This window comes from Caenorhabditis briggsae (assembly GCF_000004555.2).
Source record: "Caenorhabditis briggsae complete genome, chrX, whole genome shotgun sequence".
NCBI lineage: Eukaryota > Metazoa > Nematoda > Chromadorea > Rhabditida > Rhabditidae > Caenorhabditis > Caenorhabditis briggsae.
The window spans coordinates 20,707,020-20,730,274 of record NC_013491.2 but is presented as its reverse complement, the minus strand read 5'-3'; the positions used below and the strand labels follow the sequence as shown (position 1 = coordinate 20,730,274).

Sequence of the window (23,255 nt, the reverse complement as noted above, 5' to 3'; positions counted from 1 at the left end):
ACGGGATGAAAAAAAAACTACTGTATTGAGTGGAGAAGAACAGTAACATATATATATATATCATTTCCAGTTTGAAAAATCAAAACATGGTCAACAGACTTAATGTTTATGATAACATCAGAAAAAAATTTGTCAGTTGCCTCCTTTTAGATATCTCTCACACGAAGCAAGATAAATTGGCTCCAATTGAAAATAAATAGAAAGGGGGGGGGAGGGTCATTCTATCAGTGAGTACATTATTTGAAGTTTAATCGAAAACAATAAAATTGCCACTGCAAGAATCTTCTGAATGTTTTGTCATGTGTGCTAATTTCTTACAAGTTAGTTTACAAAGTTTTGACATTCAGAATTTGGGATAATTGGGTTCGAAGAAGTTTGAAGGGAAGTATCGGAGTAGAACTTAAGGGGCAGTGAAGTATTAGAAATTTTGAGAATAAAACTAGAGATAAAGGTGAGAGAAAAGAGGTGAATAAAAGAATATGTGTGAAAGATAATATTGGGTTCAGCAAAAAATGGTAAGAACTATAAAATTGGCGCAGCTTTGATAAATTTGATGATTGACATTTAAAAAAGCCAGATAAATCTTCGGATAATAACTTGAAACGAATAGTTTGCGCATCGGAATATTGTTTACTATGCATTTAAAAAATCTTGAAAGCTTTTCAATCAGAAAAATATGTATAAAATGAAAAGAACCAAACGAAGCATGAAATATTGCCAATGAGCTAGCTTAAAAGGTTTTTTTTTAATATCTGGACATAGAACCTAAAATTGTATTATTCTCTTTTCTCCTGAAAAGTCAGAAATTTGAAAAATGACTCACCTTGAATGTGGAATATGTATCTTATCAGAAAGATAAAAATAGTGAAGCCTGCTAATTGAACAGAGAAGAAATAGAATGACACTTTCCATTGGTCGAAGTGAATATTGTTACTATTGGAATATAGATTTGAAAACATCTTTCTGGAAAGTGTAGTCTCCAGAAAGGGCAATAGTAAAAACCATAGATAAAGCAGATTGAATTAATAGAATTTTAAGTTTTTGAAGACATGAAACGCAGTTCATGTTTCAAATGTATGACCAGTTATCCGGATTCCGGAACTTATAGCCAGAATCTTCTTTTTTCTTGTTTTCTGTACTTGCCTTCTTGTTTTCTGTACATCCTGCTGGTGCAGGGCTTTCAGCTGCTGCGACATGTGCCACCGGACCTTTTTCCACTTCGTTTGCCGGGGTGTTGTGGTTTCTTGGAGTTGGATTTCCGCAGAGCTTCTTTTGCAAGAAGTTCTTGCAAAAGCAGAAGAACGCCCAAACACATCCAAGCAGTGAAGAATATCGAAACACCTCCTCATCTTGCCGAAATAATGAACACTGAGACGGTTGGACTATAGAATTTTCCGGATCCTGCTGCAAAATCATATTCACAATGAATTGTGTTGTTTTCACAAGTTTTTTTCAATGTGAAAAATCATAACTTCTACCAGATTTTTTATTTGTTTTTGAAAAATGTCATCAAAAATCAGGATCTTCAAAATTCTACCCAAATTTTCAAAATTGAAAAAATACAGGTATTTCTAATTTTTTCTCTAATATGTTCGTACAATTTGAATTCAATCATTTTTCTTTATAAAAGAGATATCAAAAAGTAGTCCACTGATAAATTGTTCATGATAATATTACAAACATTTTATCAGTTGCCAACTTTTTGATATTTTTTATAGGAACTTAGTTAATTTAGCCCAAAGTGCAAATATAGGGTGGGATCCGTACGAGTACGGTGCTCCGATTTTGAAAATTCCAGAAGACTTGCGTGCGCCTTCAACATACCGTACTCTGAAATAATTCTTTTTTTTTTAGAATTTTAGTATTAAAAAACTCCGAAATGTTTTGTAAATCAGACTATTAACTTGAAAGTAAAAAAGAGAATCAAAAACTACTGACGAAACAACATTTCCTAATTTGTTTTTTCCCGTTTTTCAAAAGTTTATCGCAAACAATTGAAGTAAGCTTTTGGATGAGAAGCAAACATGAGCAAGCCTTTTGAGGGGTACGATCTTAGGTCATCCCTACAACAACCAACGTCACATCCCCTTTACCACTAGTTCAGAATCTTTACACAGATCCACGTCATGAACGTATTTCGCAACATTCACACTTTGCTAAAATCGTGTTCCTCTCCATACTACTACAGTACCCCTCGTTTGCTTGCTTTAACAACACCCCCGCATTCTCCTGATACTAAAACACCAATAAAATTCACTCATAAAAATGAAATCATCCATAAAAATCCATAAAAACGCTATTGCTCTCAGCTTTTTTGGTTCGGTAGTACTGTAGTCATCCATCCCCCCCCCCCCCTTCTTTCCCCTTAACTCACCGAGCAGGATGTTCACAAGGAGGCGATCCGAGATGAAGGCGAATCCAAGAGAGCAAAATTGTCAATAATTATAAAAGAATAGGAAGGAGGAAAAGAAAGAGGAAAAAGTTAAGAGAGAGAAAGGAGTTTCAAAAACGAAATGAGTAAGTTGGGAATGTGTTGGGGCGGGGTATCTAGCAATTATCAAAAGTAGCTTGTTGCTTGGCACATTTTCCAGTTGTTGACTCCTCTTGAAAACATAGGTAACAAAACGAAAGGAGATGGATAAGAAGGCAATATTAGTGCAATTACCGAAAAACCTGAAATAGATGGGAGCTCCAGCTTTGAGCCAATTTATCTCGGTTTTTGTGAAAGATTTCAAAATGTTGCCAACTGACAAATTTTATGAGATATTATGATAAAAGTGCTGTCAGTTCGGTATCTGATATGATGTCAACTTTTTTGAACTATGACTTTATAATATGGGATAATGAGCTGTGGTCTTCCAATGATGCGATGTATAAAATTTACTAAATTCAAACACTTTCAACAAGAAACAACAGTCATTGATGAAATTTGTGGCCAAAACTTGTTTTGATATCTGGCATAAACCACGACGTCCGCTCCCTTTGTTCCCAGCCCAGTTAATTGCCATTTGTACTGCATGGTGCTGCCCAGACGCTCTTCCGATTTGTAGAGGACCGTGATTTTGGTTTCCTCCCTGAGAGAAGAAATGATATCTGCCGTTTGATCTGTAAAACAAACAATGTAAGTACAGTATCCGGTCCATGAGAAAAGAAAAAAGCGTTTTTCAGTTGATTTTAACAATTTTCACTAGTCTGGAGCTTGGCTGTAAAGTTTCCGATCATTTTGAACATTTCAGAGAGTTTAAAACAGACCTACTCGGGATTTCCTCGTGCCTTTCTGCAGCAGTTGGAAGGTTTTCTCGACTTTCTGCTGCATTATGAGGCATCTCTCGACTTTCTGTAGCAGTTTAAGCGCGTTGCGTGCTCGCAAAGCGTGCGATTTTTCGTTTTTTGATGACTGCCGGTGAAGTATTAACTGGTAATTTATGTATTTTCGTTTTCCAAATTTGTGACTAAAATTTTCATTGCTTTTTTTTGCGAATTTTGCGAAGTTTATGTGAACTTTTCACAGAATAGTCGAAATGGAGTGGACGAAAAGGAATCTACGGTGACGATTAGAGTTGAGGAAAACGAGTCATCGGAAACATAATTTTCACAAAGATTATTAGGTAAGAATTAATCTTAATATTTCAGACAAATATTTCAGAGAAAATGGAACCAAAATAAGAAGACATTATTTGACTAATGACGATATTTTTTATGTTTCGGAAGATTCTAAAGGATAACGAAAACTGTTGAAACCAAGAAAATCTCGAAATTTCACAAAACTATCGATTACTTAATGATTTTATAAGGGACAGATTCGAGGAGATTAAAATGCGAACATTTTTTTGAATCGGCATACTGAAATAAAACAGGAAAACCGGTAATCGAAGCTTTCTCGGTTAGTGAATCATCAAATTTTTTTCAGGTTGATGTTCTTATGGAATATATACCGAATTTCAACGGAACTAAAATGATGAAACTATGGAAACACAATTTTTTTATTTGAATTTTTTGGATCTTTGCGGAATATTTGGACAGAAATGTGTTTGGGACTTAATCGAAGCGAGCGACTTAGAAAAAATTTCGAATGAAAAGCAACTTTAATAACAAGGAAGAGCGGAACACTCATAAAAATAAGACGACAGGAAACGTTTCTTGATTTTACTGATTTTTCACGTATTGTGTGTTTTTTTTTCTTTGTAGGAGAAATTATCCGGAAAAAATGACAGATAATTAATCTTCTGTGATTACTGTAAAAATTGTAAAATAACGTTCTCTGTAGCAGAACATAACCCCAAAGTACCCCTCCGAATTAACATAAGGCTATGGCATTATATTGCAGTTTTCACGGTAAACCTGCCTACTGTACCGAATTTTCTTATTTGGAATATTTTTTCAGTTTCTAGTGGACCACCGATCAAATTGGATATCAAACTGATGTTGTGGATATTTATGTTGATTCGATTCGAGATACAGTTTTCTACGGTGGAACGTCTAAAAAATTGATGATGCCAGCGAAAATCTCAATGAAATAATATGTACCTATCCTTCAAACTTCTGAATGCATATTTTTTTCAATTGTACTTTTTTACAACTTCAATAAAATGCTAATTTAAATTTGTTATTTTTTAATACGAGTAAAGGGAAAGGAAAGAAGCGAATGCTCGCGCGGCAGCGCTTACGCCACCTTTCTGTAGCAATTCTGTCGACTTTCTATAAATATTCATAAAGAAGTCGACAGAACTACTGCAGAAAGTCGTCAGGAAACCCCGAGTAGATTGAACACTTTGCATTAGCAAAATTTTTTGAAATTTCCTAGTTTTCAGCTATTCGTGATTTTTGGAAGACACATCTTTTTGGCTCCTTTACAGAAAACGGGAAAAAAAAACTGAAGAGTTCTATGAATCGACAAATATCAGGAAAATGAGTGATATTCAAAAAGTTCTGTAAATGCAAACTTTTTGAACTAGATCAGTTTACAACCCTCTAAAGTTTTCAACGTAATTGGAAACTTGACATCCTTGCTACAGACTCCTAGAAATGGTCATATTTTTATTCTTACCTCTATCGAACACGTAGTCGCATGTACGAAGCTCAAATGTAGGAGTAAACAGGTCGGAGATCAGGTAGAAGTCGCGGCTGGCCAGTTTCTCCACAAAATTTGAGAGGACTTTGTCGTATCCCGGGAACTTCTTCGTGTAGTTTGGATTCCGTGTGTTTTCAGTACATGTGAGGACACATCCATTCTCCAACTTGTTTTCTTTCTTGTTCAAATAGTAATCGATTTGAGTTCTATTCTCTCCGTGGTCTGGATCAAGTGATGCGACAAATCGAATGGCGGAACCAACATCTTGGACTAGGTCCACCTTCATTTTGTAGTTATGCGGACGGGGATCTGCTTGTGAATGTGCCTTTATGAATTTCTCTGAAAAAAGCAGATTTCAGAAAGAAATTTGTTTTTTACAACTCACGTCTTTCAAAGAAGTTCCCGCAGGTATCGTGGGAATAATCGCTTGTATACAGATCCTTTAATAGATTCATACTTCTCGATGTGAAAGCCTTGACCATTTTTTCCACAAAAGTTTCGGCAGTTTTCTTCATTTCTTCCTCGCTGAGTGGCTTCCTCGCTGAGTTCTCACCGCCGGCTCCAAATGGCGCGACTTCTTTGCAGCTGTTGACGATTGCTCGTAAGAACTTTCCTCTGAACATATTAATATAAACGACGGTGTGGAGCTGAGATTGTCCTAGACCTTTGATTGCAAGTGGAATCTTCCAGATTCCATTTCCAGAAATGTCTTCCTCTCCGACTGGCGACAGTTCAAATTTTGAAGGGTTTGCTTTTTTAACAAACTCTTCAAATATTGATCTGATTCGGTCTAAAAAAAGAAATTTCAGACAATGAAGTTACCGTATTCTCTCTAAAAGAAGTCCATTCCATACTTGCAAAATCAGGGCAGGGCCGAAGATTTTTAGGGCTTGGCCCTGCCCGGGCCCAGGTTTTCCGAATTTGAAATTTTTTGAAATTTCAGACATTTTTTCAAATTTTTTGTGAAAAAACTATTTTTATGGACACTTTTATCTTGAAAAGTTTTTTACTTGACAGAAAAATCGTCCTTTTTTCAGTTGACCCCGAAAAATTTGTTTCTGAAAACCCGGGCCGGGCCCATGACCGGGCCGGACCTGGAAATTCCGAAAAAAAAAGCCCGGTCCGGCCCGTTGCAAGTATGGTCCATTCAAACTGTCTTAAGCGCAATTATCTCGATTCCTAAGAGAGCCATCAAACTACTGTCTATTTATAAAATATTAATTGTATTATGATGAATAATTGATTCATTCACAAACTTCTATATCTTTCACAGGAATCGAGCTGTTTGAGCTAAAAGTTGACGGCACGGGTAAGATTTTATTAGATGAAGTACGGTACTATTATTTTTACCTTTGGTCATGGTTTTTGCGCACGTGCGAAACTGAAATCCGTCATCCAACAGCTTCATGGCTCCTTCGACATTTTGGGCTTGGATGGATTTCGTGAATACAGAAAGTACACCATCAAAGTTGCCTGATGGCGTTGCCGATTCCAAACAACCGACGACGACGAGGAAGAGTAGAATAGAAAAGTTCATCTTCCTTCTGACTGATGCATTTTGTGGCTGTGAGTAGTGTTTTTATATTCACTGATTTTTCCTCTCGTTCCCATTTGTGCCACCCCCGCACACTGAGAATGGGAATGGTTTACGATCTGAATTATTAAGACATTTTAGAAATCATAAAAAGTAGATTGACAAATCAAAAAAAAAGTAGTCGAATGGGATAGAATATAAGGAGAATTGAGGAAAGATAGAATCAAAACTAGAAGTAGAGAATAAAGAGTGGAGCAAGAAAAAACTAATGATTCTGATGAATTGATTTGAACTAGTTATCCAAAGTCAACCTCCAAATATTTTTTCAACAGCAGTCATTCCAGGAATAATAGTTTTTACAACAATAATCAATTATTTTTGGAAGATGATTACTGTAGTTTTGCCGTATTCCCGGAAACTCTTCAACACATGATTTTGAATAAAATTTTAAAAAGATCAAACTTGGTTTGAACATTTATGTTAAGAAAATACTACATTCACACTAATATCAAGTCATTCTTCACCTGCTCTTTGAGCTCAATTATCTCGGTTCATTTAAAAATCACCGAAATTTTGTGAATTGATAAAATGTTTTCCGTGAAATTACCAAAATTTCGTCAGCGGACAAATTTGTTATATCGCTGAAACCGAGATAATTAAGCTTGAGCTGCACATACAGGGTAGGTTACTATTAGAAAATACGATAGTTGAATTTTGGATCATAATTCGTATGAAACACATAATGAGAAAGTATTCAGTGAAATGGAGCTTCTGCGTATTTCGATTTAAGTGCTTAAAGCCAATTTTTAAAATAAGCCAACAAACTATAATTCCACAAGCTCTGAGATATTGAAAAAAAAGCTATGCTATCATTTTTCTCATTTATCCAGGGATGTTCGGAATGGCCTTTTTCGATATTTCGGAAATTCGAAATTTTCCGATTTTCAAAAATTCGAAATTTCGGAATTTCGGAATTTTTCAAAATTTAAATTTTACAGCGGAAATTTTATTTTCCTATCAAAAAACACAAGAATCTTTCGAGAATTGACAGAAAGATTTTGACAGCCCAAAAAATATCAAATTTAATTCTGTTCGAGAACCGCAGGTAAATTTTTCCTGACATATTGTAGTCCGAAAATTTCAATTCCGAAAAAAATGCTTCGGAAAAATTCCGGTCGGAATTTTATTCCGAAAAAAAAAATCGAAAATATTTCGACCGGAATTTCATTCCGAATTTTTTTTCGGAATTATTCCGGTCGGAATTTTATTCCGAAAATGGTCGGAATTTTCGGAATTCCGAATTTCGTTCCGAACATCCCTGCATTTATCGCAACATGACCAGAAACAGTGTTCACTTTTGAGTTGATGAATTGCTCTTCCTCTTCCTTTTTTTTATTTGTCTTGGCATTTCTGTTGCCTTTTTCTGCAATCGTGATACACCCTGCTGCGTCACCCATTTTCTCTTTCTTCTCTTGAAACACTAACATTTTGGCGGTCTTTTTCTTGCTTTTCTTTCTTTCTGTATCCTTGTTTAACATTTCCTTGCTCTACATACCATAAAAACAACTAAAACTCACAAGAAAGACGTTAGCAAAATACTTACCCACTTACCTAGGACCATAGAGACACGCGTAATCTCGCACGGACCATAAAAACAAAACCCTCTGTCATTTCTCTCTGCCCTCTTATATTTCGTCCTCTCTATATCTTTCTACCTGTGTATGGCGAACGCTTGCCACCTCTTTAATGTGTTATGACTCTCGCACTCTCTCTTCCCACCACACACTCTTGCCCGGACCATTGATTGATGTCCTTTCGCATCCTTGTTGCGTCCCCCTTCTCGTCACAACACAACACATTTAACATTCAACGCATTCAACACTCTCGCTCTTTATCTCTCCTTCATTGTTTCTCTTTTTTCGCCAAGAAATGGCCGAAAATGACACAGTTATTTTCTATTAGATGCTCTAAAATGTATTCTTTATTTCTTCCTATTTTATGCTAAAATCTTCATGTCTAAGAAAGTTCATATTCGCAGGTAAGAATAAGAATGCAGCCAGAGGCGAAACGCGGACGCATCTTGGATGTGAGTTTGATTTGTTTAAGAGTTTTAAATTTTTCACAAGCGACTGAAGTCTGAGGAATTGACATCCCGGCGATTAATCACAAAAATATTTCAAAAAAAAAAAGGATCCGCTCAGCCAGTTATCGCACTGAGCGGTTCATTTGAATTTTGTGGCAATTTTTTATGATACCATTTAGAATAATTTAAATCTCACGGCATGCAATTTTCAGCCTGTGTCACTCGCCCGTCGTCGCTCTTCGGAACGCGATGTCCGCCACTACACCACACAAGAGATTCGTCGACAAGCAGCCGCACGCGATTCCAATCTATCGAGAAAGTCTTCTCGTGGTGGGCATCAGTCAGGCGCGAATTCCCGCGGTGGACATGACGAATCCAGAAAAGTAAGTTTTTCCCCCAGAATGCATTTCTGAAATGTTTCTAGAAAACTATTGTCTTTGTTCGGCGGATGTTCAATAAATTTATGGCTTGCGGCCATAACTTTATTAAAAGGAGCATCGGCGGCCGTGAAGCGAATACAGATACGGCTATTACAAATGAATTCATGCGTTTTGTATACAGTACTTTGGGATTTATTTAGTATCACCCTTTTTTGGTTTATTTTCTACTTCATAAGGGAATTCATCCAATTATCCATGAGAGTCGGAAGAAAATGAACAAAAAGCAAGAATCAGGAGATCATAGGCAAAAATCTCATACTCCCTAAGTACTGTATCAAAGGCGCGTGAATTTTTTTGTGAAACTGTAGTTGTTTTTGCTTCAATACCGACAATGCGTCTCTAAATAGATTTTTGACCACCGCCGGCGGACAAAAAAAATACTATCCAAAGGGTTTGCTAGCGAGGGTGCGAATTTTTTTAAAATTCTATTTTTCCAGAGCCGCTCGATGAAGAAACAGCGCGATCGAGAGCGTAGGAAGTCCAGAAGCAGTCGCTCTGCTAACCGATCGTCGTCTGTAGACCCTGGATACATCCCACATGCTACCTACCACAACTCCTATGAATCCGATGTTGCGTCCTACAAATATGGAATTCAGGTTGGTGAACATTCAAAAAAAATCTACACTGCTGAAAAACGCGTCGTCCAAGAATTATTCGAAAATTGAGAACTATCAATCCAAAAACCAAATAAAAAAAATATAAGATCATTCATTTCTCATGTTTTACACTTCCATATTTTCAGAGTAGCTCCTTTTCCAAAGCTCCTCCCTTCGATCACCATCGCTACTCCTCCGAAGCACCTCCCTTCGACCGCAGTCGGCTTAGTAGCGGCGACCGGTACGGACACGAAGCCGATTACGTTCATCATCGTAAGGTTAGTTAAGAAAATTGAGCATCTAGTACAAATTATACTAACTAGTATTCCCTGGTCAAAATTTAATTCAGCTAACATTCAAAGCAGAAAAACTAGGTTGATGAGAAATTTTATTTTACAAGCTGCTTGCAAGACAGCCAAAATCGCGTTGGAAATATTTGAAAATTGGGAAATTATCATTCCGAAAACCTAAAAAACAGTTCTTGAGCTCAATAAGTCTCATGCGTCTCTACGAAAGACTTTTTGTGATTCTCAATTTTCACGTTTCCAGAATCGCGCCTCGTCCGAAGCTCCGCCCATCCATCACAATCGTTCCACAGGTTTTGATGGATATATACATGAAATTGGCTACGCCCCGCCTCGCCGGGTGAGTTGCGAAAAATGAGCAGTTAATATAAAATATATCACTGTAGTCTGACGGCTCAGAGCCTTGCTGTCGGAAATACAGTCGACGCCCATCGTCGGTCCATTTGTGAAGAAAATGTAATTTTTTGCAATTCTGGAACTGACAGTAAAAATCTACAGAAAATCGCTTAAAAACTCATGAAGTGCTAAATCTTTAATACCGTACCTCACCATTAATTTATTTCGGCCTTTCCACGGCTGTTTTTCTATTTTATGAAAAAATTCAATCAAAGATTAAAGATAGTTAGACAAAAATTGTCAGAAAACGAGTGAAATATTTAGGGAAGTAGGCGAGAAAAATAATTTTGAGATACTGCTAGATCGATGATGCGCCAACTATTGAACTGTGTTTTTGGGGTTTTTTTTTGCAGCCATTAGTATGCCAAAGTATTTTTTCAAACGATCCACCACCATTTCATAAAACTACAATTATTTTCAGCACAATGAACACAACAAGCCTGTTTTCAAGCATCCTGGGGATTATTTTTCGACCGGAAGGTACAATTCTGCCAATGACTCACGCGTCGCAACGTACAAGCATGGGCTTCCATCTGCTGAAAACGTGAGCAAATAATTTTTTTTTAAATTTGAAATAGATTATACTCTCTGATAGAGAATTTGTCAACTTTCAACCAAATTATCACGGTTGATGTAAGAGATATTAGAAAAAAGCGAGCTGACAAAATATTTTCGTAAAAATGGTAAACTTTTTGTCAGTTAAGTACTTTTTGATATTGTTTACGAGAACTCAGATAAATTGGCTCAAAGTTAACGGATAGGGAGAAATTACTAGGAAAGTGTGGCAGACAATGTTGTTGAATATTTCGAATGAATTACCTATAATTTGATGTTTTCAGGCCTTTGACCCACAAATGACCAATGATCGCCATGGATTCTCAGAACGTGTAAGAGCTTACGATCTTGGTCAATACGGACACTTCGATTCTGAGGCGCCAAGAGGTCGCGCACGGGTGAGCTAATTCGAATAGTCAAAATTACAAATAGAAACCCAGCAAGGTATCTTATTTTTTAAGAAAAAAGGGTTCGAATAATTGCATTACAAAAACTCAAATCTTCTTTTAATTAGAAAGACTGATTTCGTTGTTCATTCAGACTTACTAGTCAAGTTATTAAGTGAGCGTGAGCTTTTTCTTAACAAAAATCCTCTATTAAAGACACCTGGCAATGAAAAATAATCCAGAAATGGTCAAATTTGAAGAAATGAAAATAATCTCCCACTGAATTTCGAATTTCGCAGGACCGTCGTTCTTCATCCATGGACAACGCTCCACGAGGCCATGGGCCAAGAGGTCATGTGCTAAGAGGGTACGCGCCAAGAGGTCAAGCGGAAAGAGGCCAAAATCCCAAAATTCCCAAGAAGTTTCAACGCCCGTGCCGGCCATTACAAATCGCAGTGAGTATTTCTCGTTCCTTTTTCGATTCACAATAATATTTTCAAATCTCTCTTTTAGCCGGACTACGAGCGGGTCTACGCTGCTCGCCGAACGTTGTGCTCAATCCCCTCGTCTGCGCAAAAACCGGTCAATTTTCACATAAAATTGGTAAGTATTTTGACAATTACAAACAAGAATTCGAGGGCGTGTGGTTAACTATTACTGGAAATTCATTTTTTCAGACGCGCCCGCTCACCGAAAGGCAGGATTTGGTGAACAAATTGTACGAAGCATTCGATTATCGCTCGAAAGAAGGCGAAACCTGGGAAGATTTGAAACGGAGAGTTTTGGAGGCGGAGAGAGAATTAATGGCTTACGAAGAGCAACACCAAGACGAGGAGAAGAAGAAACGGTCGGCTGTGATAAGGGCAAGGCTGATTCGAGACAACCCAGGCTGCGATCAGCCAGGTTATCGCCGTCGATCGCGGTCGAGAAGCTGGAGCTGTTCGCCCAATAAACGATATAAGGACATCTTTGAGTTCTAAGTCTTCTGGTTGTTTCGCCCCTCTATAATGCAATATTCTTATCATCGCGGTTTCTTATATTCTAGCTTTGTTCCGGCTCCAGTTCGATCTTCTCTCCCGTTTGTTTCTCTTTTGACCCGTGAAATCTGACGGTTTTCTACGTATATTACCTATTTCTAACGTTTGTGTTCCATTCCTATATGTCGTTTATTTTTTAATTTTTTTCCCGTTACGTTACCGGTCGAGTTTTCCTTTAAATGAATTTTGAAGCGCAAAAAGTCCTTGAGGCAGAAAATGTTTCTGGCACTTATTTTCAGACAGTAGTAATTATGGAAAATGACATCCATGGGAAACGTCCGAAGAAAATCTAGGAGTTTTTAGAATTCGCAATACATCTTAAGTTGGTCAATAATTTTTGGAAAAACCCTTCTGTTTATGGCAAATACTTTTTTAGCTGCCATATTCTCGTTTCGGTCATTTCGATGCAGAATCGCCAATTTTTTTTGGAATTCCGACGCTATCTGGGCAGCAGGTACATATTGGATAGCCTTTTCAAAATTTTGGTATCAAATTATTCCAATTTATGAAATTTTGGAATTTCGGAATTTTTCGAAATTGTGGAACTTTGAAATTTTTAGAATATTCCCATTTTCAAAATTTTCAAACTTTGGAATATTCCGAGGTTTACAAATATCGAATGTTATAATATTTCAGTTTTTAAAATTTCTGAACGAGGGAGTTTCAATTTCCAAAATTTTCTAATTTTGGAATATTCCAATTATGATAATTATTGAGTTTCGAAACATCTGAATATTCTGTTTTCTTTTTATTCCGGAACTTCAGAATATTCCGATTTTCTAAATTTCGGAATATTTTGATTCAAGGCTTTGGAATTTCAGAAAATTGTGATTTTTGAAAGCTTAAATTTCGAAACTTTCCAAATTCTGAGATTCAGAAAAGCTTTAGAAAAACATCGGTCGGAATTTCCGGAGGTTTCGGAAGTCCGAATGTCTTGGAATTGATCATTCTTCATGCCATCATGAAAATTGAATACTCTATTATTATATGTGCCATTAACAAACCCTCTTTTTCACAAATGCGAGAATAGAGAAAACGAAAAGTTTAGAGAATCGAAGGTTTGATTATAATTTCCATTTCGAATATCCATTCTGCTTGTTTTTCTCTTCTCAACAATGCCCAGATTTTTATAGGATCGTCATATTTTGATTAGCCAGTCCCAAAAAGATTGTTTTCCACACTTTTATAAGAAGGGTCAACTTGTTTGCGTCAATGAAATGACGTGAATTTCCTTTCAATTAGATTGTTTTCGATTTGAAAACTTTTAGTTTCTTGTTCCTGGTTAGAGCTCATTTCATCAATTTCAAAATGTTAATGGTAATCACGTCAGCCATTGTAATTTCACCAGAAAGATGCACTTTTACAAAATTAGCCAACTCAAAGGTGCACTTTTCTATTCGAAACTCCGGAAATCAGGATAAGGTACAAATCCCTAGGGAATTATTTAGGTCAAAATTGTTGACAAAAAGGAAGGAATGATGAGAAGGAAACATAGATGTGATCACATGCTTTATTAGTAGACAACTTTCACTTCATTTTCAGATTCGCTTGGATTTTTATTATGCGAAGCCTAATACGTAATTGGGTTCCACTTCTTAATCTGTATGCTCACTGAAAAAGCTTTCAAAATCATGAGTCAACCTCTACCGGCTTTGATAAGAAAATTTATTAGTAAGCTGAAGCGATGGGAAGAAAATTCTATTTTCGGTTAGATAAGTTTTTTCCGGAATTTCGAAATTCTGAGGTTCCAAAATTATCAAAATCGGAATTTTCCGAAATTTCGGAATACAAACATTCTAAAATTTTTGAACTCGGAACTTTTCGAGATTTTGAAATTTCGAGATTCCAAAATCTTTTAAATCGGAATATTTTGAAAATTCAAAAGTTCAAAATTTTTGAAATCGAACCATTACCGAAATTCCAAAATTATTTGAATTTTGAAGTTTTCGAAGCTTCGAAATTCCAAGATTTCGAAATTTCTGAACTTGGAGTTTTCCGAAATTTTGAAATTCCAAGATACCTAAAAATTTGAAATCGGAATATTCCGAAATTCCTAATTTAATAAAATCGAAATTGTACAAAATATCGAAATTCCGAGATTCCAAAATTTTTGAAATCGGAATTTTTCAAATTCTGAAACACCGAAAGTCAAAATTCGGAGATTCCAAAATTTTCACAATCGGAATTTTCCAAAAACTCGAAAAACCAATTTTTTTGAATTCGTATTTTGCGAAATTATGAAATTCCGAGATTCCAAAATTTTGGGAATCGGAATATTTCCAAAATTCGAAAAGTTCAAAATTTTTGAAACCCCATTTTCCCGAAATTGTCAAATTTTTTCCAAAATTTCTTCCAAAATTAAAAAATTGATTCCAAAATTTCTGAATTCGGAATTTTCCGAAATTTCAAAATTCCAAATTTTTTAAAATCGGAATATTCCGGAATTCCGAAATTCCAACATTTCAAAACTTTTGAACTCGGATATTTCCAAAATTTCAAAATCCAGGGTTCCAAAATTTTAGAAATCGGAATTTTCCGAAATTTTGGAATACCAACATTCTAAAATTTTTGAACTCGGAATATTTTGAAAATTCGAAACTTCAAAATATTTGAATTTGGAAGTTTCCGAAATTTCGAAATTCCGGGATTCCAAACTTTTTTAAATCGGAATATTCCGGAATTCCGAAAATCCAACATTTCAAAACTTTCGAACTCGGAATTTTCCAAAATTTCAAAATTCCAGGGTTCCAAAATTTTAGAAATCATAATTTTTCAAAATTCCGAGAATCCAAAATTTTTAAAATCGGAGTTTTCCAAAAGTTCAAAACTCCAAAAGTCTAAAATTTTTAAAATTGGAATATTCCGAAATTCCGAGGCTTCAAAACTTCCGAAATTGGAACATTTTGAAATTTCGATTTTCTGGTTTTGTCAAAACCGGAATCTTCAAAAATTTAAAAATTCCGAGTTTCCAAAAATTTCGAAATCGGAATTTTCCTAAATTTTCGAAATCGGAATATTTTGAAACTGCGAGATTCCAAAAATTTGGAAATCGGAATTTTCCGATGTTTCGAAATTCCGAGTATTCAAAATTATCATAATTAGAATAATCCAAAATTCCAAAACTTTTGAAATCAGAACATTCCAATAATTTAAAAATTTTGAGAATCTGAAACTCCGGAACCTAAAATTGGGATAATTCAGGATTCCGAAACTAATCGACATATTACCAATTTTTTGAACTTTTAAAGTTCCACATTTCATTTAAATTTTAGAATTTTCAGTTTTTGCAAAACATGAAGTTCAAAAATTGAATGCTCTAAATTTTCGACTCAGTTTTAATGAAACTAGAAGCATACAAATATGAAAATTTAGTTGAATTTTTGTTTATTTGAATTTTTGCAAATAAATTTTAAACTTCGAAATCTCTTTGATCAAAACTAGTATTTTCTTTTCCTAATGTCATAAACCCAGGTTGAAATGAAACGTACGGAAGTTCGGAAACAAATTATTTGAAAATGTTGATATTCGGAAATTAAACAATTTCCTTCTTCAGGGTTTCAAAGTACTCGGGGTTATATAATTCCCTATATTCAAAATAAAAAGTGTACATCTGAGAACTTTAGTAATTTTTTCAAACCTTCACACTTCCTTTTTTGCTATTCGTTGAGTTGGAATGCCAATTAAAATAGCTGGTTTTCAGCTTCCGTCGTCTTAAAATCGTCTTGTATCTCGAACGTCATGTGGTGCTGTTTAGGTAGAAGAGAAGTAAGATCCACCCAGTTTTATAAAGCATTCTATTGAATTGTCATTTAGGAAAACCAAGAGAACGAATTCTCTCAAAATGAGAATGCTGCGCCCCAGGCCGCACCACAAGCAGCTGAAGCAGATCCAGATCCAGCCGATGATGAGGCCGACAAGCCAGGCATTTTCGTTGTGGGGGAACTCCCCAGGGCTGCGTGGGAGCCACCAAGGGAACAGGTAATTTAAATAGTATGAATGTGCGGTAATCGCGGCTATTGTTTTCAGTGCACTAATTTGAATAGTCTGCAAATCTGATACATTAAGATGTAACAATCATTTCAGAGTTTGAGCGGGAAAGATGATGCATTTAAAATTAAAAACATTTTGAAATTTAACTATAACACAGAAATTTCCAGGAGCGTCGAGCCGCCACTCCTCCGCCCCCAGTTTTTCAGGTAAATGAGAAATATTCATATTGTTCTTGGCAAATCTGAATTTTGAAAATTTTGCCTCCTAAAATTGGAAAAAAAGAACATAAAAGTGAAAATTATCACTCAAATTATATGAAAACTTTATAGGTTATCAACATCTAAATGCATACGGTAAACTGTGAACCAAATAAATACAATGCCCAACTGTGGACTGGCACTGCACTTCTCAGTATATACCATGTTGGCCGAAATTCTATACCAAAATGAAATTTTGGCACTCTTCTAGAATCACGGAACGAAAAAAAAATCACGGAACGAAAAATAAAATCATGGAACGAAAACTTTGTGTAATCCAAAAATTGCTAGGACCTTCATTCAAGTACTATCCTGAAATCTAACCTTGACATTACATTTTCTTTGCTCAGTATCCAAAATGACACCCGAAATGTGGTATATTGTCCTTAAGGTACACTAGTTGATAGTGTACATGGTTAATAGGTTACATAGGGCCTTTCCCAGGTGTTCTGAGGATCATGGGACATATGAGCGTTAGATTAGAGGCTGCAACGAGCAGAGTTATTAAACTTGCCGTTGTCTTTTGGGTGTCCCACATGTAGGAAACATGATGATTCAGCCTAAGCCTGTAAGTCTTCTTGGAACAAATTATTAGTCCGGAATAAGAATAGTCTTGGGACAAATTGAGTAGAAATCGTGGCATGAAATTTCTTGTCTCGGATTTTTCATTTTTCAAAAATTCGATGATATTTTTGGATTGAGGAAGCTTTTTTCAACCACAGGCTTAGGCCGAAACGCCATGCTTCTTTTATCTGAAACACCCTAAAATGTCAAAAAGTTTAATAACTGCTTGATGTAGCTTTAAACTGAATTTTTAGATGTTCCACAGGTCCTATGTAACCTGTTAACTAGTGTATCTTGAGAAATTGATAAACCCTTTTTTAGTATACTTTTGGGTATTGGAAAAAGTAAAATTGATGCCAAAGTTAGTATTACGGATACTACTTGTCAATGTAAAGAAGATAACAATTTTTTTGGATTACCCAAAATTTTCGTTCCGTGATTTTTCGTTCCGTGATTTTTTTTAGTTCCGTGATTCTAGAAGAGTGCAGAAATTTTTAGTAAAAAATGGTCAATTTTGAGTGTCTGTAAAAGTGCTCCTTACTTTTCCGTTTGGTCTGAATATATCAGAAACTATAATACATAAATGAAACTTAATTTTTGTAGTTTACAATTTTTGTGAACCCCCTAGTCGGACAGATTATTAAGTGATTGTGTCAAAAAAGTTGCGAACTACAAAAATATACTTTTATTTTCGATTTATAGTTCCAAGAATTTTCAGAACCAACAAGCAAGTAATAAGTAGTTTCTTAGACTCCCAAAGTTTTCCATTTTTAACTGAAGTGGTCACATTTAGGATAGAACTGTGAACAGCACTGTACATTGTATTTGTGGAATTCCTCAAAAATTTTATCATGTTCCGCTCTCTTCAAATTCATAATCAATGTCAACTCCCTCAATTTAATCAGACCCCTCTTTAATAATTGTTCCCCCCCCCCCCTCCTTCCTTCCTACTATCTCGTAAGTTTTCACTATTCTCTATTTTTTCCTCAACTCCCAGAACCTTTCACAAGTGATCTGTGATATCACATTTCTTTTGAGATGACTGTTGTTTGACACTCGTTTGGACTGTATCCGATTTTTTTTTGGAAAATATCATTTAGTTTCTTAAAAGTTTTTTCGAATAAAAAGACCCACGGAATATCTCACTAAAACAGCTTGAAACTTCAGCAATTGATGTACATAAAGTTAGTCTTCGCCACGAGTTGTCGAGTGGGTCGTTGATTCTTTTTCAGTCGGACCCATCTCTCTGAACAGAATATAAAATTTTTATAATAAAAAAGGAAATTAAGACAGATAGATCTAGATTTAAAAACTGATTTTATTGGACATTTGCGTGGTTTCAGATACCTTTTCTCAAAGAACAAATTTGTTGGTTTTAGTTTACTAAAAAAACTTCGCGAACACGCTGAGAAACAAAAAAAATGGCTCCGCTAAAAATTTAAGAGTTTTGCCTTTTGACTGTATTTTCATAACTTCTTGAACTTTCTATAATTATTGTTTTTGAAACGGAAAGGTGTAATTTTAAATTAGTTGTTTACTACATCTACTCAAATCCTTTTTTTTTATAATTTGAAGAATTATTACTCGATTTTATCGATTTTCTATTTTTGAACGTAGGAGACATAGAAAAATTGGCTCTTTCCGGGAAGAACGGTCCCAAAACAGGACCGCCGGTCCCATCATCGGACCACCGGTCCCAAGAATTGCGACAACGGTCCCATAGTTTCGACAACGGTCCCATTGCCCCGAGAACGGTCCCAACGTTCCGACAACGGTCCCAAGGTTACGACAACGGTCCCAACCAGGCTCAATCTGGAAACCCTATTTCCGAAATACAGAAAAACACGGAATGACCTTTTAAAAATACAGTGGAGAATTTAACATTTTACTTATACTTGGGAATCGCAGTACTTTTTGACAGGAATTTTTCACAAAATATTACGTTTTTCGTATTGTAGGCTTAGGCCAAAACGCCTTTTTCCGGCACTGATGTGAACAAGATTTTTCAGCATAAGCCTATAATTATAAACCAAATACATTCTGAAAAAATTTCAGTGAAAAAGTGCTGGAATTCTCAATTATCAGCAAAATGTTCGTTTTTGTAGCTGAAATGTGTTTCTTAGTTGAATCAAAAATTACAATTTCCGATGTTTCCAATAGGGTTTCCAGATTAAGCCTGGTTGGGACCGTTGTCGTATCCTTGGGACCGTTCTCGGGACATTGGGGCCGTTGTCGAAACAATGGGACCGTTGTCGCAAGTCGTTGGGGCCGGCGGTCCGATGATGGGACCGCAGGTTCCGCTTTAGGACCGTTCTTCCCGGAAAGAACCGAAAAATGTTGTCTACAGTGAGGAAAAAAGATCAAATGCTGCTCAAAAAATTTTTTCCCAGATTCTATTCAATTTCGTGATAAATGAGAAGAAACTTATTTTTTATTTTATCTATTTCAATATTAGACTTTTTGAACTTTTGATTTTGCTAGCCTTATACAACAGATGATTCTTCAGATCAAAATGGGCAGCTGTGCATCTCAGAACGCCGTCCGCCCAGCGCCAAATGTAGAGGTAATTTGTGACTTTTTTCTCTACAGATTTTTTTTCAGAATGACCCACCAGCCGCAGTTGCCAATTTGGCGGCCAATGGTGCACAGCAGTTCGCCGTAATTCATCGGGTATTGCAAGTCGGGGTGAGTACGAAACTATCGCATTATTAGAAAAATAGGCAAATTATTGTTGCCGCAAAAATTGAACTTTTTCATTTTTTTCAAATTACTTTTGGTAACAATTATGTTTATGATTTCAAATGGACAGATGATCGAAATGTAAAACTTTTGAAATGAAAAATCAAAATTTTCAAAGTTCACCGAACTTTGAAATGAAAAACTATGTTTTCCAGGATGCCCAACCAGCCCCCAATTGGCAGCCGAGGCCACAAGCGGTGAGAATTTGATCTTAATGACCTATCTTTGACCTATCTCAATTTTCCCGGAATAGAAATCAAAAAACAAGAAAGGGGGCAGTTCGGGGGACGAAATCGCGCCGCGCTTATGTAGACCATCGGTCGTCAGGCGCCTTCGCGCCCCCGTAGCTCAGCCGGTAGCGGCGCTGTACCCCTGAGCTGCCTGTCATGAGTTCAACCCCTCATAGGGGTTCTCTATGCAAAATATCAGGAAAAGTTTTTTTTTGGTGTCTGGCCTCCTTTAACATAGAAACCCATATATACAGGGTGCGGTAAAAGTATGGTAACACATTCAACGTCATGTAACTTTCCTAAAATGACCCGTATCAACATGAAAATTGGACAATAGTTAACTGAATACTTTCTGAATATTAAATTATGAAAATTGTTCGACACGGTTACCTTTGTTGCTTACAACATTGATGAGCATCTTCGGGAACGCCTCCACTGGGACACGAGGGTATTCTGAGGATAGCTGGGTCCGTCCTGGGTCCAAACCTGTTTCCAATGACTACATATTAGGTTCTGGACGTGTTTGGACCCTTGGCTGAAATATTCCATATGCGGAATAGTCCAACAAATTCATGTCTGGCGACGAGGGTGACTATTCGCAAGTCATACTGAAGATTGAAAAGTTGGCCGTGTATCCTGGCTTAATGATTTTTGTCTTGTGAGCGGGAGCAGAATCCCGTTGAATAGTTCAAACATGGTTTTCAAAATAGGATTTGGCCCACGGAAGAATATATCTCTTGAAAATTTCTTCATATTAGTACTTTTTGTTGATTTTCACCCCAAAATCTACAAAAATTAGATCTTGAAGATTGTTGCACCAAAAACCATGTCGTTCTGATGATATGAAACTCTTTTGGTCATGTTACCATGCCCATTAGATAGCTCAGATGTCGGGGAAAAAACTCGATAGTCGATGCCGTCACAAGTTTCTCATCGGCAAACATCATCTTCATGTGTTCATTTTGGCGCGTTCCAGCAAATGTCGATTTTCACTTCTGGACGCGTACCAGATTTTTGTTTCCCAACAGAATTCTAGTCTTCTGGACACGACATGGGGTCAGTTCGAGCTCACTTTTAGCGATTCTACTGAGTGGCTGACTGCTCATTCGGAGCTCCAGGCTCATTTTTTCTTGCTTCGGTGCGGATTTCGAAAAACTCGTTCTTCGACGGTCTTGCTTTTCTTCAGAATGATCAAAGTTAGGGATCTTATGTTTTTTAGACAGTTCTTGATCGTATTTAACTAATCAAACCATGCCATGGTTACTCACACGGTTCTTCGTCAAATTCCAAAAGCTTTTCCGAAGCTACTTGTGCCCACACCCCTCTTGGTCACCTCGACGAGGGTACCTAGGTGTATAGAACTTGTCACCATTTGTGTTAAAGTCAACCAAAATAATTGACAATTTGGTAATTAAGTAATTAAGACATGCTGAAAATAATGAATATAAATTCAGGTCACAAAAATTGCGCCTGCGCCCACCAGCTTGCGCGAAACTTGTGTTACCATATTTTTGCCGCACCCTGTAAACTAAGCTCAAATGGTAAGAAGAGGGGTGAAAACCTATCAGCAGAAATACAGTGCAACTAGAATAGTTTTCCGTCAAAAATTCAGATTTAGTCAAATCGTTTGTCATAGAATGAAAAATTTTTGAACACGATTCCGTGAACCGCACACAAAAAAAAGCCTCTCTTCCCAAACCGTCAACTTTGAGTCTATATATCTCATTTCTCAGATTTCAGTAGTTTCTATCAGTAATTTGCAGGAAAGGCGGGCCGGAACTCCAAGGGCACCGAATGGTCGCCAACGGAACTATGTTGTTGTAAACCACCCAGCTCCACGCCCAATGCCACAGGATGTCCAGGTAAATGCCTAAAACTTAAAAATGTGAAGGTTATTGTAACGAGTATAAAAACCTTTTTTAACTAGTCTAGGAAAAAAAAAGATGCTGCTAGAGACGATAGTTTAAGTAATTCCCGATTTCTCAAAAAAAGGTTGATTTATGGAATTTTTTTTGAAAATCAAGAAATTGAGACAGTTCATTCTAATAGTGAATAGTAAATTTACTCTAATTTAAACTCTAATTTAAATAAATTTAAATAATTAAAATAACAGTTCATTTTTTAAGTCGAATAAATTTTTACAGATAGATTGATCAACCAATGCTGATGGTGCAGAATATCAACTGGCACGATATTTCGACATCTTAGAATTAGATTTTAATGATAATCCAGTCTCCACAAAATAGAAAATTGCCATTGTACTCTTACTAGTGCAAACCCTATCGTCATTGTTTTTCGAAACTTCATTATTTCTCTATCGTCATTGTTTTTCGAAACTTCATTATTTTCTTCCCGGAAAGAGCCAATTTCTATGTCTCCTACGTTCAAAAATAGAAAATCGATAAAATCGAGTAATAATTCTTCAAATTATAAAAAAAAAGGATTTGAGTAGATGTAGTAAACAACTAATTTAAAATTACACCTTTCCGTTTCAAAAACAATAATTATAGAAAGTTCAAGAAGTTATGAAAATACAGTCAAAAGGCAAAACTCTTAAATTTTTAGCGGAGCCATTTTTTTTGTTTCTCAGCGTGTTCGCGAAGTTTTTTTAGTAAACTAAAACCAACAAATTTGTTCTTTGAGAAAAGGTATCTGAAACCACGCAAATGTCCAATAAAATCAGTTTTTAAATCTAGATCTATCTGTCTTAATTTCCTTTTTTATTATAAAAATTTTATATTCTGTTCAGAGAGATGGGTCCGACTGAAAAAGAATCAACGACCCACTCGACAACTCGTGGCGAAGACTAACTTTATGTACATCAATTGCTGAAGTTTCAAGCTGTTTTAGTGAGATATTCCGTGGGTCTTTTTATTCGAAAAAACTTTTAAGAAACTAAATGATATTTTCCAAAAAAAAATCGGATACAGTCCAAACGAGTGTCAAACAACAGTCATCTCAAAAGAAATGTGATATCACAGATCACTTGTGAAAGGTTCTGGGAGTTGAGGAAAAAATAGAGAATAGTGAAAACTTACGAGATAGTAGGAAGGAAGGAGGGGGGGGGGGGAA

The 23,255-nt window shown here is 36.1% G+C and overlaps 3 protein-coding genes across 3 annotated transcripts; 2 read left to right on the top strand and 1 right to left on the bottom strand.

Moving 5' to 3' along the window:
* Nucleotides 1-1,068: 1,068 nt before the first annotated feature.
* On the bottom strand, nt 1,069-6,608 carry CBG10254 (the record flags this gene model as incomplete). The annotated part of the gene is made up of 6 exons (XM_045240739.1): nt 1,069-1,404; nt 2,966-3,023; nt 4,470-4,479; nt 5,048-5,410; nt 5,457-5,861; nt 6,422-6,608. The coding sequence occupies 6 exons, from the start codon at nt 6,606-6,608 to the stop codon at nt 1,069-1,071; spliced, it is 1,359 nt and encodes a 452-aa protein (XP_045094233.1).
* Nucleotides 6,609-8,655: 2,047 nt separating this feature from the next.
* On the top strand, nt 8,656-12,346 carry CBG25736 (the record flags this gene model as incomplete). The annotated part of the gene is made up of 10 exons (XM_045240738.1): nt 8,656-8,691; nt 8,901-9,071; nt 9,566-9,724; nt 9,871-10,002; nt 10,274-10,369; nt 10,847-10,969; nt 11,265-11,378; nt 11,666-11,821; nt 11,880-11,969; nt 12,044-12,346. 10 exons carry the CDS (start codon nt 8,656-8,658, stop codon nt 12,344-12,346), a joined length of 1,380 nt encoding a protein of 459 aa, XP_045099000.1.
* Nucleotides 12,347-19,726: 7,380 nt separating this feature from the next.
* On the top strand, nt 19,727-22,057 carry CBG25737 (the record flags this gene model as incomplete). The annotated part of the gene is made up of 4 exons (XM_045240737.1): nt 19,727-19,777; nt 19,816-19,899; nt 20,109-20,150; nt 21,947-22,057. The coding sequence occupies 4 exons, from the start codon at nt 19,727-19,729 to the stop codon at nt 22,055-22,057; spliced, it is 288 nt and encodes a 95-aa protein (XP_045099001.1).
* Nucleotides 22,058-23,255: the final 1,198 nt, after the last annotated feature.